The following is a 19545-nucleotide window of genomic DNA, read 5'->3' on the forward strand; positions in this document are numbered from 1 at the left end:
TCTCCAACATATAGCTGAACATCATCTGCATAGACACAAATATTAAAGAACAGACAGATGGATCGCAGCCTCTGACTAGCAGATAGGAGGAGCACTTTGTACCACCTCATTATAGGTGGGGTTACTCATTCCATGTCAAATTAGCTTCAGGCTAATCAAACTTCCCTGTCCTCTGAATTCAGAGATCAATCCAAGTTTTTGTTTGTATTTTCGTTTTTACATGTTAGATGTTTCTGGAAAAGGGATTTGAACAGATCAGATGAGCAGAGTTTGTTTCCTGCAGCTTTAGCCCCTCAGTTTGTCTACAGCGCAGAAACACATCCTGCAGGAAGTCTCTCAGTCCTCGTCAGTATCACTGCAGCCGGGATTATCAGAAACCCTCAGAGGCAGATTAAAAATGACCACAAAGTCTTTCTCAAAAAGTACAAAATTCACACACAGAGAGGATTAAAAAAACAGTGACAAAAAAACAAGGAATGAAATGTCGGAACAGAAATCAGAGCGCGGCAAAGAGCTGGAAGGCAAAGGGAGCAGCGGCGCCTCCTGCAGGCGGTAAGAAGCTCTCATGCACCACAGATAGAAAATCAAATCCACACACCCTCAATATAAAAATATCCTGCAGTCTGCCTTCGGCCTGTACACACACGCTTCACTTCAGCTACTTTCAGTTAGCAACATTTAGGCTAAAGCTCTGTACACGAGAACACTGCAGCTCAGAGTTTAAACTCTTCTCACTGATTTTTTTTTCTGTGCTCCAAACACAACCACATCTCCAACCACAGCTCCAACCGACCCCACGTTTCATTTTCAGGTCACCTGATGCTGCAAACGTGGTCGTGGAAATCTTTCAATGCAGCGTCCTAATCCTGAAAAGTCTTTGAAAATGACTCGAACAGGGTTTTTATTTCCTTCTAAAAAACAGAACATTCCTCACTGTTTTGAGAAAGTTAAAAAATATCTTTATGATTAAAAACTGAGTGAAATGTGAACGACTTCTGAGCTGTAAATTCACCGTTTATCCTCTTTCTCTTTCTCTTCATTCAGCAGATAAAAATCTCCCAGAAAGTAGTAAAGACAACACAACAGCTCCCCTCGAAAGTGAAGCTAAAACATTTGGAGCTCCCCCTGGTGGCAGGCTGCAGAAGAGCCTGTAAGCCCCGCCTCCTTCTTGGAAACAAAAAGTACATTAACAATGAAGTTTATGTCAAATAGATGTTTGTCTTCATAGTTCATTCTTAATTTATATAAGTGTTCATTTTTGTGAAAAGTTTACTTTGAATTAGTTATCTGATGATCCAAAAAGAGGTTTAAAGAGGGGAAAAAAAATCTTTCTAAGATCAACTTCTCTTCAGAATTGCTGCTTTTTTTCGTGTAACTTGAGATCAAAGTGAGAATTCTGACTGTGATCTCTGAATCATTTGAGCGACACGTCTGTCACAGGGGTTAATTTTGGCTTCACTTTTGTCCTAGAGGTGGGGACATGTTGTCCATCTTTGTGCGCATCCAACAGTGCTAACAGAAGAGCTGTGACACATTGAGTCATCATTATTTCGTCTAAGTAAATCTAACCTTCAGACACTTTCTCTCGTTCTTTCTTCTCTGAAATGTTTCCAGCGTTCACATTTACAACTTCGCCCTCAGAGAAATGTGTCGACATGGAGAAAGAAACTTAGACAGGATCTGAACTCAGGTCTGTGGAAGTTATCCCATAACAGAAATCACTTTATCAGGAGACAGGACACAGGAGTCTGGACAGAAAATCTTTCCTTCCTTCCTGACTCTTTAAAATAAAAGCTTGAATCAGAGAGAACACAACTTCTAAATCAAGACAATTTCAACATTTTCATAAAAAAAAACTTTAAAATATTAACTCTGATATCTGCTGACACCAGACAGGACCATCCAGAGTTAAGACTGTTACAATAATGTTAAATTTCCATTTTTTCTATACTTCTTTTTGTTAAATTTGAGCCTAAGTCAACATTAGAACTGTTAATTCAGTTTAATTTGTTAAAATTTAAAAGGGTTTAACCGTTTGTTAAAGGACCTGATCATTAAAATAAATCTGCCTCATTCACAAAATGTCTTAAATTAGTGTTTTCTTTAATCCAATAAATTACTAAGAGTTCCACATGTTCCTGTCTGTTTAAAATCAAACAAACTTAAAAAAATAAAAATAAAGAGAAATATTATCCTGAAGTCATCAGTGAGGTTAGACTGCAGCTTTAAACTGGACTCTAAATCTAAACTCCCTCAAACACAGAGAGAGGATCAGCCACACGGCTTTTACTTTGAAAGGACTTTCCTTTGTTCTTCTGTCCCAATGAGGAGAGCGGGTGCTCTTCTTCCTCTCCACCACTTCCTGTTTCCTTCCCCTCAGTGGGCGGAGTCTGAGCTGGTGGCGCCCAGCTTGTGCCAGTCCACCCAGTGCTGACCCGGGACCAGCCTCTTCAGGGGGATGAAGGTCTCTCCCAGCAGAGTGTTCTCCCAGAACGCCCCATCACCCAGAACCCGCAGGTGGATCACCCTCTGGTCCAGGTCCCCCCGAGGGATCCGCTCATACACCAGCTGCAGGAGAGAGGAGAGGAGGAAAATAAAATACAACAGAGGATTAACAGACAAAGAAAGAATAAACCTACGAGGCAGAAAATGTGGACATCTTTGAAGCCTGAAATACTTTGACGGCTTCAGAGATGAAAGTACTGATTTTGAGTTTCATGAAGTTTCACTAATCCATCTGGGTGACATTATTTTAAAAGAGCTGACTGTTATTTTCCTTAAGCCTGATTTTATTAAAGAAGGGGTTTTCTGCTTTCCCCTTTTGTAAACATGAATATAAAGTAGAAAAGCTGAATATTCTAAACACAGATTTTTAAACCTCTACATATTCACATGATGTGGAAATCCCTGAATCTGTCTATGATGACCACAAGAGTTTCACAAGGTCCTCACGAGATCTGTACGAGATCTTCACAAGACTTGCCAGAATGATCATCATATAAAGACTGTGTAACTGGTTCATGATGCATTGGAGGTGTGTGCTTCAAACACCAAGGTCTGCCCATAGCTCCACCTAGGGATGGGTACTGAATTAGGTACTTTTTAGGTACCGACCAAATTCTGTCAAAAGTACCTGGTACCGATTCGTGTAGAGTCAAAAGGTACCATGTTTAGGTACCTACATGCATCCTTGTGACTGTGAGGGAGTGGAAGAGTAGGCGTTTTTCCATGCTGGACATGAACACAGCATTTCAAGGTTATATATTGAAGAAAAAATATGTGAAATTGTAAAAAAAATAACATTTTATTGTTAAAAAATTAATATTTTTTACCACATAACCACAAATAAGTACTGAAAATTGGTACCGTTGAGTACCGGTACCGATTGCCAAGTACCGGGCATCGGTACCGTATCGTTTCAAATGTGTAAGGTACCCATCCATAGCTTCACCCCTGACAGGCTTCTAGAGGCCTGGCCAATCAGACTGAAGGGGGTTTGTGGAGCCAGAAGCCTTAAAGAGACAGCAGCTAAAAGAAGTGTTTCAGAGGCTGAAATAAGTGTTTTATGAAACACCAGTGGGATAGAAATATGTTTTTTTTAAACTTTTACTCCTTTAAGGCTGTAATGGGAGCACCAGGGGAAAGAATAGAGGCTAAAAACAGCACAATACCCTTCCTTTAAGTTCCATGTGTCTGTGATGCAGTCATTGTACTGTGGGATCACTGACCTTTTTTCTGAATCCAGAGTAGGAATTTAGTAAAGCCTGATGTTGGGCTTAGCTATGACAGTCACGTTAAACAAAGCTTACAGAACTTAAGGCTCATTCATGCTCAACATTAAATACAGATCTGGATACAGATCAGCCTTCTATCCACGCTCTGCGTTCAATTTGTCCATATCACTGCAGATTTCCATAGAACTTATGAATATGGGTGAAACAGAGCAGTACCACTGGAAACCATGGGGACAGTGTTGCTGTTACTACCCCAAACGTAGCTTTAGTGAAACTCGAGAAGAAATAGAAGAAATAATAATGGTGGAACTTGTCACAAAAAAAGCTTTGTGAGTTGGTGAGGAACTTCAAACATCTGTATGTTGTTACTTCACCTGGACACTAGGATTAACAGATGCAACAAACAGCTGGGAGGAGATCGGAAAGGAATTAACTATCAGTAGGTCATTGTTTTGGGTTTGTTGTCATAAACTTTTGGCTGTCCCCCGTAGATGTATTGGTTAACAGCAATGCCAACATAAAGGACTCAGGAGTAGTGTAGTGATGGTAACATTGTTGAAAAGAAGGGAGATGCATTTTTGTACTTAAAAAGAGTATTTATATGAGTCTTAAGTCTTATTGTGCATATTCACTTGAACTTTGATGATTTGTATTGTTTTACTGCTTGAGTTAGACTTCTGTCAGCTCTGTTTGTTTCTCCAACATAAATCTGAACATCATCTGCGTAGAGACAAATATTCATCAACAAAGAGATGAATCAGAGGGATGAGCACTTTGTACCATCTCATTGTAGGTGGGGTTACAGGTGCGTCGTGCCGCCTTGGTCTTCCTCTTGCTGGTCTTCTGGGGGTCAGGGAGCAGGTACAGCTTCACGTAGGGGTCTGGGTCTGTGCCGTCCTGCAAGGGCTGCTGCAGAGGGGAGGAAACACAAGACTGTCAGTGCCAACTGCAGAGCATTAACGTTTGTTTCAGTAAGGAGTGAAGAAATTAGATCAGTTTAATGATCTATTAGCAGTGACCTAAAATCAGCACACACACACACACACACACACACACACACACACACACACACACACACACACACACACACACACACACACACATACTGACCAGTCCTCGAATGTGCATGACCATGATGAAGAGTTTGTCGTTCTTGTAGGAGATGGACAGTTTGACCTCGCCGAGCTCTTTCCCTGAAGCTGGAGACCAGGTCACTTCTGCAACACACACACACACACACACACACGTACAACACACACTTTCATTTAGTGAAATACTAAAGCAGTTTAATTCAGACGCAGTAAAACAGCTGTACGATGGTTTTCGATCTTGTACTAAAGTTTAATGCTGTTAAAAATGTTCAGTGTAACCAGTAAAAGCACTGGCTGCAAGACAGGTGTGTGTGTGTGTGTGTGTGTGTGTGTGTGTGTGTGTGTGTGTGTGTGTGTGTATGTGTAAGTGATGATAGGGAGCTCCAGCTGTGACACACACTCATTGATCTAATGCTGACGCTGGGGAACAGACTGGACTTTGAACCTGACCCTGTGTGCATGCAGGGTCATTTGGTGTGTGTGTGTGTGTGTGTGTGTGTCCATTAGCAGTACTTGAGCTGAGTAGATAAACTTTAACAGACTTTAATGGATCAGATGGATCAGATGGATCAGATGGAGCTCTATAAAACCTCCATCTGTGTGGTTTTATTGGAGTTTTAGAGGCTCTGAATTCATTGTTCCCTTTGCCTCAGAGATAAAATCAGGATAATCACTCCTCCATGTGTGAACACGCCCGAGCTCTCTGTGTGTCTGCAGGTTTTTACTTCAGGACAAAACCTGTCCACCTGCTGCAGGATGAAGACATGTTTCTAAAATCTTCTGTTTTTAATTTTAATGTTTTACTGTAAGAGTGAAAGTGTGACACAGGTTAGAGCTAACACAGTGAACACACAAGCACTGACACTGAGAAACGTTGCAAATGTTTGCTGTCCCCTAAAAATAAACTGCTGTGTGTGTGTGTGTTGAGTGTGTGTGTGTGTGTGTGTGTGTGTGTGTGTGTACCTGCAGGTTTGCTGGGTGTAGTTCCTGGTCTCTCGTCTCGGGGCAGCGGGTGAAAGAAGGAGTAGACGAGGTCACACTGCAAACACACACAAATTTAATGTTTACTCCTTTACCTTCATCTTCACATGGAAGATTTGACACCAAACGTAAGAAAGACAGAGGCAGAGAAGAGTCATATTTGATCATTTGATGAAGTCTGATGAGAGGAAGCACTGAAGGTTTTATAACTGATGTTTGAAGTTCTTTAGAAATGATTTCAGATCCTTTACACACCAGGAAGCTGACGCATAAATAAAGACTTATAACTGAACAGACTGTGGACCCGAGGAGTCCTGCAGCAGTGGTTAAAAAAGAGCTGAAATGACAGAGACCTAACATGCTGAGCTGAAAACACGGGCCCACGTCTAAAAACATAAAGATATAAATAAAGTTTTGCTTTCAGATGACATAACACGTTAATTGATATCTGTGAGCTGCAGGGAGAGCAGACGTCCTTCATCCTGCCAACTTTCTAAAACTGGAAAGACCTGATACAGCAGATGTCCACACCCTGAGTGTGTGCGCGCGCATGTGTGTGTGTGTAGACTGATATGTTTTCTCTCGCTGGGAACACTTCTAAGAAATCACTGAGTCAAAACGAAACTGAAGAAGTTGAAAAGAAACACGAAAGATGAGACGCAAACACACAAACAGGTGCATTAACATACACACATACACACATACACACATATACACAAAACTAATCCAGTGTTTTTCTTGTTTCTGGAACAAATTCACCAACACATTCCCCTAACAACGTCTTATTCTAAGATGTGAGAAGATAAATGACACATTTTTCTGGACTTGTAAATGTGGCACATAAAAAGTCTCATTAGACAGTTAAACACTTTGGATCCAGGATTCAGTGAGTCATTCTGCAGGAATCATGAGGTGTGTGAGCTTTAACTGCAGCACTAAGTGACCTCTTTGGGCCTGAATGACCAACAGTAACAGAAGCAGACTGTGTCATCCTGCAGCTGTAAACAGGCGGTAACATCTGACTCATAATCCTCCGTGGGTCAGCGTGTGTCCACTGTGAGTTCTTAGTTTTGTCTCTGACAGGCTCTGACTGTTACTCTGAGTTTCTCACACACAACCCATGTGATGATCCAGCTTACTTTAATTAAGCAGGAGGAGGCTTGTTAAGATAAAAAAATCTCTTTTCAGGAGTGTCCTGGCCACAGCAGGCAGCAGTTACATAATTACAGGAGACACAAATATCACACTCAAAACTACAAGTATACATGATGGTGGGGTTCCATGTATGGGTCATGTCCCATCTCCATTTCAATCTAATGCGAAAGTTTTGTTTTCACTTCTAAATCAATTGAGCGGTTCAGCTGTAAGAAGTTTCTGCTCATCCAGGTCCCCACGTCTTTGAGGCTTCAAGTTTAGATAAACAGCTGGTTTAATCTGGCTTCATTAATAAACACTTTTTTTATTCTTCCTGCATGGACTAAATGGACTTTGTGAATGAGACGCACAGATGGACAAACTTACCCACATCAAAACAGTAGAAGAGAGAAAATAAAAAACTAAAGGACATTGAGTTTTTGTAAGATTATAGAATCTTCTTGACACGCACTATACTGAAATATTGTCAATAAAACACAATAAATAATAAACACCTTTCTTTACAGTACTCAGGAAACAGTATAAAGCTGGGCATTAAAATGAAACAACTTTTCCTTAGTGTAGCAGCTGTACTTTAGCCATTTATATATTCAATTTGAAAAAGCTAAGAAAAGTGGCAGCCATCTTTGACTTTTGCCACACCATAATATTCAAAACCTTAATATTTGAACAACAGTTGATTCCCTATATAGTACCAACCTAAGTTAGCAATAGAGATAATATTAAACAGCAAATTTAAGAAAATTGGGACCATTAACAAATATATCATAACTTCGATTGTGGCCACTTTGGAAAATGGCCCAAAAGATGTTGTTTTTTCCATCTTGCACCAAACTGTTTTAAAGACCTTTATCTTTCAAGAGCAGAAAACTAAACTTTTGCATTTGTTTGAAATGACTGAGTGCCTGGTCATCCCACTAAACAACTAACTCCAGGATTCAAAACCTCAGCAAATATCCATGAGACATGGCCCCAGATCAGTCAGGATCCATTTAAAAGCGTCCAATGAGCTCTGTTCACCAAGTTTCAAGTCTTTCTGTAGGTCTTTCAACCAGAGGGAGCAGCAAATTGAAGCTTTTCTCTTAAATTCATTCCTGACCCTCAATATAATATAATTTAATATAATATAATATAATATAATATAATATAATATAATATAATAATATAATATAATATATTATATTATAATATAATATAATATAATATAATATAATATAATATAATATAATATAATATAATATAATATAATGTAATATACTATAATATAATGTAATATAATATAATATAATATAATATATGATAAAATAAAATACAATATGATATAATACTATGCAATACAATACAACATAATTTTATATGTTAGGAACAGAGACTATGAGTTCCTATGCCTCCTTAAAAAATGAAGGTGAGGAGAGAAGAGGGGAGCAGACCTAAGAGACCCTTCTAAATGAGAAAATACCAGTGTTTAAGTCTGAGTGACAACTGGGAAAACCACCCTACATGAGAATAGAGGAGGCGCTGACCTCAAAGCTCCATGATACACAGCATCCACACCCATTGAGCAGATATGACTCTTTTTGCTGATGTGTTTATGAGTCTTCACAATGAGTAATTTCATTATGTATCTAATGTAAAAAGTACAAGTAACTCACCTGAGCAACCTCTGGGGCAGCGTGGATCAGGTGCCACACATAACCATTCAGCTCATCTTTCCTCCTATCAGCCGTCGCCTCGCCACGGGACCGACCAATCACAAAGCGGCTGGGGAAACTGAGGGCAGAACAAAGAGAGAATGAAATAATCTTCAATTTTGACTTCTGTCCTGAGTGAAAAAGTCGTTGATTCTGCTGCTGTGTGAGTGCAATGCAAAAAACTGAAACCCTATCAAGTGATTTTGTCTTATTTAAAGTAAAAATTGTCTTGTTATACTTGGTAAGAGCCACGTTTAACTAGTAAATCCAGTAAAAACAACTTGTTTTAAGTTTTTTAAGGAAAAAAAAATCCTCAAAAATTTGTGTAAAACTAGAATAATGTCTTAATTCAAGTGACAATTTCACTTGTCCCATTGGCAGATTTTTTTTAACTTGTTATAAACAATCCAGACCTCATTTTTGTCTTTGAATAACTTGAAATAAGACATTTTTCTGGACTGGTCAGGTGACTGTGGCTCAGATTAAGTCTAAAAAGGATTTTCTACTGAAACTGGACAAGGGGAAGATGAGTCTCACACTTGATAAGAGTTCACTTTTTCTAGCGTGTTTAGGTGTGTGTACCTGGGGAGTTTGGATGAGGGGAAGATGAGTCTCAATTTGCTGTGAAATTCATGAAACTCTTCAAACGTCCTCTGAACCAGCTGCACTTCCTGCTGCCCCTCACGCTCCACCTTCACAACAAAAGCCTGAAAAAACACAAACAAAAAACAGGCGAGACTCTGGATACTGGTTACTCTGGATGTTCTCCCCTCGTCCTTAAATTCAGAGCCCAGTTCAGTCACAGATGATGTGGGGTGTTTTATCTCCACTGTGAAGCTGGACTCACGTATCCTTTGCTGGGGTTGGCGGTGCGGATGTGCCTGCAGATGTAAAGGTTCCTGATGAGGCCGTCACTCTTCGCTGTGTGGACTCTGGGAGCGAACGAAAGCGTGGGCCGATCCTCTGTGGAGGCGAACTTCATCTGAGCCAGATTGTGGATGAAGAAGTTGAGTTTGGTGGCGACGCTGCCGAGGCTGGACTCGATCAATCTGTTGAGGTGACACAGGGAGGACGGTTAGAGACCCAGTCTGACTCCACGTGTTTTGGTTTAACTTCTTTTTACTCTGTATTCATTCACTTTTTTGTGATACTCGTGTTTGTGAGACACATCTCTTTTGTTTGTAGATAAATTAAAACAACAGCCCTGACCTGTTTACTTCCTGTCTCAGGCATGTTAAGTATCAGACTGTGTGCTCACATGTTGTATCATAAAACTTGTTTATCATCAGGAAACGAGTCAGAAACAAACAAGTTGTTGTGGAAGTTTTATCTTGATCTCACGCTCAAAGTCCCTTCACAGGAACTTACTTTCAGTTTTGTTTTGAATATGAGTTTGATTCAATGATGGTAAAAAATGTTATGAGAGTTTTCCTCAGGGCGCTCCTGGCTCCCTGAGGAGGAAGGTACAGAGACTTAAACCTTAGTGAGGAGACAAAGGGTGACCTCTTCACGAGACGCTAGGGATGTGTCCCTTTCACATCCCTGGATATCATTATTGGTACTCCTGTGTGTTTGTGTGGTAATGAACATTCATTTGTTCACTAATAAAATCTCAAAGTTTTTCAATTCAACATGTTTATTCTTCAATATATAAACTTGCAATGCTGTGTTTATGACCAGCATGGAAAATGGCCTACAAGGATGCGATTTAGTACCTAAACATGGTACCGTCTGATTTTACATTCATTGGTACTCCGTACTACAGACAGTATTCGGTAAAAGTAAAAAGTACCTGATTCGGTACCATCCCTACTAGACACGACACACTCTTTCAAAATTGTCTTTCGACAACAAAATTTAAACTAATTAATACAAAAAATAAAACACAAAGACAGGAGTAAGCATGATTATAGATGCACTCAAAGCAATCCATCTCCTTCCTGCATATTTGTAGATGAGTTAAAATGTGTTTAGCAGTTCTTCAGAGCTGGACTCTGTTTCACTACTCAGCTTTCATAACACTACTCACTCCCTTCACTTATCCTCCCAGAGATGGGGACTCCAGTTTACAATTCTAACTCCAGTAGCACTTGAGACTCGACTTGGGCTTGTGTTTTGGGCTCACGTATCCTTTGCTGAGGTTGCGAATGTGTCTGTGGATGTAAAGGTTCCTGATGACTGTGTTTTGGGACTCGTGAACAATTATTATGTTTTCTTTTTTGCCGTATTAAGATTGAGGAAACTCTGACGAGCTTAAAAAAGGCAGGAATAATAATTCCAGCCTTTTTCTGCATGGTAACCGTGGTAACCACTTTATGCATCAGGTGTGAGCCTCACAGCATCAAGCGATATCGCTTGTACATTGGATTACGACAGTGGCAACCAACGGCAGACCTACAGCTGCTGCTGTGTCATTTGTCATTATGGTTTCGTTATAAAAACTTCAAACAGGACGACACCAACACAAAGAGAGCTGACTGCAACGTCTGCAGGATTCAGATCAAAGATGCTGGATCCACCACATCACATTTAATCAAGCACCATAAAACTCACCTGGATAGGATCACATAGCAAAAAACAAACAGTACTGATACTGTATGTTCATAGATAGGAGAGATAGTAATACAGGAAATGCTCTGAATGCTTTTCATTGATATAGCTGTGCAGTATTCTCAGTAAACCAGATAGCAGCAAATGACAAAAGATCATGAGACTTATTTTTTAGAGACTTGACTATGGCTAAACCACTGCTGCTTTAATCGTTGCAGCCTTTGATTGGAAATACTGCTTTAGCCCTCTTTTTTTCAGCCTTGGTCTTTCAGAGCATGAAAAAGATTGGTTATAGAAAAGATTGTATTGTTTTGGCATCAAAAGATTATTTAAGCATAAATTTGTCTACCTTGTGAAGTACATGGTGGCGTCCGCCTCAGACTCGTGAGGTCTCAGGGCGTCGTACACGTACTTCAGGTCGTCCAGATCAGAGAGTTCAGGGATCCCACAGGACAGCATCTGCATAAAAAATACAAACGATACTTAAAGAGGGGTATTTTATTTTTTTAAGTCATTATTCCATCCCTTAAGTGCTCCTGCAGCAGCTTAACATGGTTTACAGCTCATAAAATTAAAATATTTCTTTCACTGGTGTTTCAGAAAGGTCTATTTTCAGCCTCTGATTGAAATTCCTGTCTTCACCCTGCTCCCAAAACCCCCTTCCCTCTGATTGGCCAGCCTTCTGGAGGGGGCAGAGCTACAGGACTGACCTTGATGCTCAAGATCCGCCATCCAATGTGCGATAAACCAGACAGGGGATCTTTATGTGATGACCTCATCATTTCAGAAAGTCTGAATATCCCATGACAATACCCCCTCTTTAATATACTTAAATAGTCATGTGAGACGCTTCTGGCTGTGTGTGTTTGTGTTGTGCTCACCAGGCCCAGCAGGTTGAGGAACAGGTGTGTGTGCTTCCTGATCAGGTTGTACGCCTCACAGCACAGGTCCACAAAGTCGTGGAAGCGACTTGATGGTTTGTCTCCTCCGTTGATGACGTACGCCATGTCAGAGGTGAACACGAAGGGAGCACGGTCCCTGGAGGGCCATAGATCAGACAGAGTGATGACGACATTACCCTGCATGCTTTGCTCTTACTTTTTGTACTCTGTGTCCTCTTATTATGTAACATGTGAAAACACATCCTCACCGTTTGATGTTTCCAAACATCTGCGCGTGTCCCAGGAACTTCCCAAAGTCGATGTGGAACATGTGACCGCTGGTCTTCAGCATGATGTTGTCGTTGTGGCGGTCGCAGATTCCCAGGATGTAGGTCGCCACACAGCAGCCGGCACACGAGTAGATGAAGTTCTCCACCGCCTGAACGCAGAGAGAGGGTCTGGATTTTTACATCTGCATGTTCGCCTAAACACTGTCATCACAGGTAGCACATTCAGGTGTGTGTTCAGGTGTGTACCTTGTCGTACTGCTCGTCAGTGGGGTTGTGTTTCTGCAGCCAGTCAGCCAGAGGTCGGTCCTTAAATGACCCCGTGACTCCGTGTTCCACCTGGATCTTTCTGAGCGTGTCAGCCTGAGGAATCATCTCCACCATCCCTGAGGACAGGTACAAACACACCTGTCAGTCACACTCCTGAAGCATGATGACACGTCAGTGCTCCTGCTTCATGTGAGGTTTCAAACCGTCCACCTGCAGCACACACACATCCTCTACAGAAGACACCTTGACCTGTGTTCTCTACCTCTGCCCCCCTTATAAACCTCACCTCGTCCTCTGCCCGTAGAGAAACACTTGAAGATGACCATCCTCATGTCCAGACCCTCCTGGATCCAGATCTTGTTCATGATCCGGATCACCTGCAGAGTCAGCATGTCCTGCCGCAGGTCGTCTCCTGACTGGACAGAGACAGAGACATCAGCGGGGTCAGAGGTCAGGTCAGTAAATCAGCTGTTTGACACAGAGACTGACAGGCGAGGTGTCTCACCTTGAAGATGACACTGATGTGGTCTCCCAGAGGGTCCAGGTTTTGGAAGGACAGTTTGAGAGGGACGGCGTTGGAGTTGAAGAAGGAACAAGACTGAAAGAACAGAAACAAGATTAAGAAAACTTGACACTGACAGAGGTTTGTGTGTGTGTGTGTGTGTGTGTGTGTGTGTGTGTGTGTGTGTGTGTGTGTGTGTGTGTGTGTGTGTGTGTGTGTGTGTGTGTGTGTGTGTGTGTGTGTATGTGTGTTTTTCAGGTGGCTCTGTGTCTCGTTCAGTACCTGGATGTTGATTCCTGTGACGAGCAGCGCCGGGTTCAGAGGAAGTCTGCAGCTGCTGTTCACGGTGAAGAATTGCTTCATCTCCTCTAGACCGTCTCTGAGGACAGTCTGACACACACACACACACATCAAATTATCAGCATTACCATATTTTATTATAATTATCAGGGTTATACATACAAGTCAATTTCTTTAGCTCATGTTGTCTTTGCTTCTTGGGGACCGGCTGCCCTCTGCTGGACTGAATTAAAGTTCATAAAAGAAGATCCCAAAGAATAATCTAAAGAATTATTTAATGAACAGAAAACTTAAAAATCATCTGATTAAACATGTTTGTGTATTGGATTTTCAGGACACACATCAGAATCTTAAATTTTGGCTGATTCTCTTAAAAAGAAAAGGAAACTACACTATTTAACCCCAGCTCACTTCGTGCTGCAGACCTTTTCTATGCACTTCCTGATTTTAGGACGGTAACCAGTCTCAGGATCAGTCTGTCCTCTCACCTGTCTGCTCGACGGCGTGGCGTCTCGGACTTTGTGAGCCACCCTGGTGAGGACGGAGACGAGCCAACACTGACGGTCGAACTCTTCACGGAGACCTCGTCCGACGCAGCAGAGCAGAGCAGCCAGCAGGTGCTGGTATCGAGCGCTGAACTGACTGTCCTGCAGGTTGTCCTTCAGCAGCCTGACGGACAGAGGAGGGAAGTGAAGCTGGAGGTACGATCAGTGTGTGTGTATTATGTGTGTGATCACATAAAGCTCTCTGACATCCATGATTGTTTCAATTAAAAAGTCGAGGGTCGGACTTCTCACTCCGCTTCAATAGGCGGCGCTGTGTCCTTTTTTGATAAGTGAAGTTGCGTGCATATCAGTTCACCCAAAGAGGAAACAACAGTCTAATAACAATGACCCAGATTGATGCAGCTGTAGCTCTTTATGTTTTTTATTTATGCCGTTTGTTTGTTATGTATGAGCGGAGCAACTCTATCATGGTCATCTTTTTCCAGTTCCAGCTGACCGCCGAGGTTCACCAAGACATGCTGAGTCCTGGCGAAACCAACTGCAGTCCAATAGCAACTGCTTATCCAGGTGTGTCAGTGGAGCTATGCTTTGTCTGATTTCAGTCTGACTAAGCTGTTTACATACATTTTAAAAGTCTGATCTCATGCTAACTAAGCTCATAGTCTGATTTCTTGAGCTCCCTTTAAGCCTACTGATTGTGTGAGGATGGACACTGAGATTGGGCCAAAGTCTTCTGCTCAGGTCTCTTTCTTTCTAAAGAGACCAAGCTGAGCAGCGCCCCCTGTGGGTGATACACCTAGTACTGACAACATGGCATAAAAACCACATTTCTGTGAAAACACAACTATCTGCTTACAGGGTTCACTCTGACGTATCGATGTGTTAGACTTTAGCTAGCAAACAGTAAATCAGCTGACCAGAAGAGGTAGTGAGCGATGCGAATGTCCCCAATGGCTCTCCGTAGGAGGAAACGAACCAGAGAGCTGTCCAGGTAACACTCGTACTTCAGAGCCTGAAACACAAACACAAACTTCATCAGGGCCTCACTTTTTATTTACAGTTTCAAACAAATACAGGAAAGAGACAACAGCAGACAGTCCACTGTAGGACACGCCCCTCAAATCTTAGACTCCTGCTTGACAAGTTTGTCGTTAGGCTGAGAGTGAAAGGAAACCCTGCAAAAGTGAAAATCAAACAAGTGCTCATGTCTAAAAGAGAAATATGTCTGATTAAACTTTACATGAGCCACATTCACCTGACTAGGGATGGGTACCTTTCACATTTGAAACGATACGGTACCGATGCCCGGTACCTGGCAACCACTACCGGTACTCAGCGGTACTAATTTTTGGTACTTTTTTGTGTTTCTGTGGTAAAAAACACCAATTTGTTTAGTAATAAAGTACTTTTTTTGAATACACATATTTATTCTTCATTAAATAAACTTGCAATGCTGTGTTCATGTCCAGCATGGAAAATTGGCTACTTGTCCACTCCCTCACAGTCACCAGTATGCATTTAGGTACCTTTTGATTTTACATGAACCTGTACTCGGTACTTTTGAGAGAATTCAGTCATTACCTATAAAAGTACCTAATTAGGTACCCATCCCTACACCTGACAAGTCAAGGAAGATGTTTCATCTTGAACTATGAAAAGGCAAAAAGTGACACTTGGATTGCTAAGAAAATCTGCAAAGTAGGAAAGAAAAATGTTCTGGTTTAGTTTGTTGAAATAAAAAAATCCCTTCTACAAACTAAACAAATATTTGTTTTAACCTATCAAAGAGATGCACGTCTTTATTAGTAAAAAAGGAGATATTAAAGAATAAAAGCCTGATCCCTCTGTAGTTTACAAAATAAAAGCCTCTTCAGTTTTCAAAATAAAGGCTCCTCAGTTTACAAAATAAACAGCTTCTTCAGTTTTCAAAATGAAAGCCTCTTCAGTTTACAAAAAAAAAAAAGAAGCCTTTTCAGTTTTCTAAATAAAAGCCTCTTCAGTTTACGCAATAAAAAGCCTCTGCTGTTAGCCGTCATGTTACCTGAACGAGCTGAGGCAGAAAGTCCAGCAGCTCCGGGTCTGAGATCGAGTCCATCCACTGAACAGCCGTCCTCCTCAGCTCCTGGTCCGAGAACCTGAAACACAAACGTGATGTCACTCAGGTCAACGTGATGATGTCACTCAGGTCAACGTGATGATGTCACTCTGGTGCACAAAGCCTGAAGCAGACAAGTAAAGGGGGACATACGAGCTGTGGAGGAGTCCCAGAGCGTCCAGGTGACTCAGGCAGGCCCACTGCTTCAGCAGGGCGTAGATCTCAGGCAGACACGCCCACTGCCAGCAGGGGGCGCTGGCCAGAACCAGTGGCAGGGCCGCACTCTCCGCCTGACAGAAAGCCTTCTTCTCCCACAGCAGACGCTTGTCCTCTGTGGTCAACCTGCAGCCAACAACCAGCCACAGAGACATGGGAGGGTCAACACTAACAGCAACTCACACTGAGGCTCAAACGTCTCAGGTAAAGTTAATGTGTGCTGACAAACACTCCTGTTAATGAAGACTCAGCCTGGTTCTTATCATCAGCATGTCACAGTGTTAACAAGACTGATTTAATACATGACACACACAGCACAATAATTATCTACACCCATGCATGAGACTGTGTTTAGATTTGACCTCACGCTGTGCCGTCAACGTGACAAAGCTCAGTTAAACCACAGGCTGAGATCAGATTCACTGACGACGTTTGGTGTAGGAAAAGAGCGATGGTGTGGAAACACATCGAGAGGGACATATCTTCATCCTGTCATCACAGCATCAACCAAACTCACACAAAGCAGACCAATCACAGCTGTGTGTGTGTGTGTGCGTTTCAGTGTGTGTGTGTCTGACCAGAAGAAGGCCTTCTTGTGCAAGACGTCCTGAAGCTGGATCTGACTGATGGTGTCCAGTCTGGAGAAGTCGTACTGAGGACAGAAGTCTGCAGGGGGAGGAGTGCTGAACCGGACCTCGAACGACGAGGTGGGGAAGTCCACCTGAGGGAGGGAGAAGAGAGGGTGTGTGAGTGTGTCTGTGTGTGTGTGTGTGTGTGGTGTGTGTGTGTGTGTGTGTGTGTGTGTGTGTGTGTGTGTGTGTGTGTGTGTGTGTGTGTGTGTGTGTGTGTGTGTGTGTGTGTGTGTTTGATAGCTCCTGAGCTTTAATGAGGTTTTTCAATCAGGTAACACAAAACATTTCCTGATTTGGTCCAATGCTCTGAAACAAAGACTTAGAGATTTGAGCTGACCTACATACAGCCTCACTGTGTGTGTGTGTGTGCGTGTATGAGTGTGTGTAAGTGTGTGCATGTGTGTGAGTGAGTGTGTTTTAAAACTGGGGATGAGCCTCTCTGTGATTCCAAATAAAAATCAGAGATCTCTTTCTTCTCATCTGATCAGGATGATGCAGAAAAATGTTTCTCCTTCTTTCCTCTCAGGGTTTGTGTTTATCACTTCTCATCCACCAGGGGGCGCCAGATGTCAACTTATAAAATCAAACACAAGTGAGATTATTCAGAGTAACTTTTCCCATTAATAGGTCACCTATATATTCTAAAACCAAACAGAGGTAAGGGTTTTCCTAACCCTTCCTTCCTTCCTTAACATGGCATTAAAAGCAACACTAAAACCAGTGCACACTGAGGAGGTCTGCTGAGTGTCTATTACAAAGTAAATATTCCACAATGACCCAGATATAAGACACAGACCCCTCTCTGTGAGAAAAATTCTTGAAAAGATTATTTAAAAGGCAAAAATAATTTTAACCTCACTTTCAATACTCAGGTGCCTCTTAGTGCTTCTCAATGCAGGAACTTTCCCCAGGAACTGGGGACTTGATGAGGAGCTATGTGCTTTTACTGGCAGAAACTTTGGGGATGGAAATTTACCTCTTAGGGAGTTAATCTCCCACCTGAAAAGTTTCTGCTTAGTAGTACTCCAGGAGCAGGAGTGCCGTGGCCCCCGCTAAGTGCGGCTAAAATCGGTTGGATCTAAATAACTTCTGAAGGACTCCGAGCTGCACAATGTTTGTCTGAGTGAGTATATGAGCATACACACACATATAAATAAGGTCCTGGTGTCAAAAAAACGGAGTTCCCCTTTAATAACTCCTCTTCAATGGTCCTCTTTGAGGCTGATCGCGTGAATGTGTCTCTGAGAACTCAAAAAAAGGGGTGAAAAAAAAATCAGCAGTTACACAGAAAAGCTGAGGAACTGAAAACGCTGTAGTATGCATGCCAGGCCTGTAGTGGGTGCTATAACTGTGGAGTCTTTTGGTAGCCCTCCTCCAAAGTAGAGGTGGCATGATCATCTGCTTTATATATTAAATGTGTCTTTGGTTTGCAATTCAAGTTGCCTTAATAAAAATGTTGTGTGCATGTTCAAGTAGAGCGTGACGTCAGCGCTTCCACTGAAAACTACAACTTGCTGCTTATGAAGCAGAAGTGAATGAGGCCTTTCAGAAAAATCCCACTCTGGAGGCTGTCTCAAACGTTTTATGTCAGCTAAAACACAGTTTCCGTGTAAACGAGATGCTGCGTTTCATCCTAAAGCCATTGTCTTGTAAACACCCTGTCTGTCAGCTCCCAGTGTTCCAATTTAGAGAGTGACCCTGTAAACTTGAGTCCTTCAGCTGAACATGTCAGTGGATATCCAGTCTAAAACAGCTGTTCAAACACAGAAGAAGTTCTCTGAATGCATCCAAGTTTGGTTTTACATACATGTTATAATCTCCTCATTAGATAAGTGTAGGCCTGTCACAATAATCAATAAATCAATTAACCGAACGATAAATAAAATCGTCCTCGGTAAGTTTGCCAGCCTAGATAAACTGACACGTGCATGCATGTTTGTTTTCCTCCTCTCTTTCCACCAAAGAGCCTGAATGAGAAGACGGCTAACTACGCCTATCTTTCCTAACATCGGGGTGCACAGGTTCTATAGCGAATTTAGCAGATTTATAGCGGAGTGAGCATCTGTCAAAAAGCGATCTTTGGGGTGAAGACGGGGCTGCTCGCGCGTACACACGGAGAGAGCTGAAGCGAGCGTCCTGAGGGGTAAGGAGGAAACACACGCTAAGATGAGTGATGGCACCAAAGATACGGTTCTTAAGCCGCCTGCCACAGTCCCAGTGTGGGAATATTTTGTTTTTCATCAGAATGAACAAAGTGTGAGCTCATGAACACCAACGAGCTGATATGTCGCATTTGTTTGAAAATAGTGGCGACGAAGAAGAAGGGGAAGTGCAGCGGAGCCTTGTTCTTTGACAATCCCCTCTTACTGAGGCTTTTGGTCGGCAAAGTAAATAGAAATAAAAGCGCCAAATGGTGGGCGCTCAAAGACAGCTACATTGCCAAAGAAATGCAGCCCTTCAATACGGTTGAAAGCCAGAAATGTTCAAAATGTTTGACAGACAGTACGGATTGACTGGGAAAAGTACATGTTACAAACAATTCAGGAACTGTATAAACTCCCTTTTATTTAGGCTATAGTTTATATTCTTGTTGTTTTTTTTTTTTTGGGAGTTTCGTTTTTTCTTTAGAGACAGGGTCTATGTTTTATTGTTTT

The 19545-nt window shown here is 42.0% G+C and overlaps 1 protein-coding gene across 1 annotated transcript in view; it reads right to left on the reverse strand.

Annotated features, from left to right (window-relative positions):
• Nucleotides 1-930: 930 nt before the first annotated feature.
• Nucleotides 931-19545, reverse strand: part of pik3c2b (phosphatidylinositol-4-phosphate 3-kinase, catalytic subunit type 2 beta) — a 56963-nt gene continuing 38348 nt past the window's right edge. The window contains exons 15-33 of the mRNA XM_074667397.1: nt 16838-16980; nt 16197-16385; nt 15990-16083; nt 14866-14960; nt 13931-14111; nt 13425-13532; nt 13146-13238; nt 12927-13056; nt 12620-12756; nt 12353-12522; nt 12084-12240; nt 11552-11661; nt 9500-9701; nt 9235-9359; nt 8614-8731; nt 5789-5864; nt 4845-4951; nt 4515-4643; nt 931-2568 (exon numbers count right to left, since the gene is read on the reverse strand). Coding sequence (XP_074523498.1) covers nt 2377-2568; nt 4515-4643; nt 4845-4951; nt 5789-5864; nt 8614-8731; nt 9235-9359; nt 9500-9701; nt 11552-11661; nt 12084-12240; nt 12353-12522; nt 12620-12756; nt 12927-13056; nt 13146-13238; nt 13425-13532; nt 13931-14111; nt 14866-14960; nt 15990-16083; nt 16197-16385; nt 16838-16980 — 2556 coding nt within the window. The 3' untranslated portion in view covers nt 931-2376. The remainder of the gene's footprint in view (nt 2569-4514; nt 4644-4844; nt 4952-5788; nt 5865-8613; nt 8732-9234; nt 9360-9499; nt 9702-11551; nt 11662-12083; nt 12241-12352; nt 12523-12619; nt 12757-12926; nt 13057-13145; nt 13239-13424; nt 13533-13930; nt 14112-14865; nt 14961-15989; nt 16084-16196; nt 16386-16837; nt 16981-19545) is intronic.

This window comes from Halichoeres trimaculatus, unplaced genomic scaffold (assembly GCF_033239565.1).
Source record: "Halichoeres trimaculatus isolate MK-OKI-2021-1 unplaced genomic scaffold, fHalTri1.1 fHalTri1_scaffold_1, whole genome shotgun sequence".
NCBI classification, from domain to species: domain Eukaryota; kingdom Metazoa; phylum Chordata; class Actinopteri; order Labriformes; family Labridae; genus Halichoeres; species Halichoeres trimaculatus.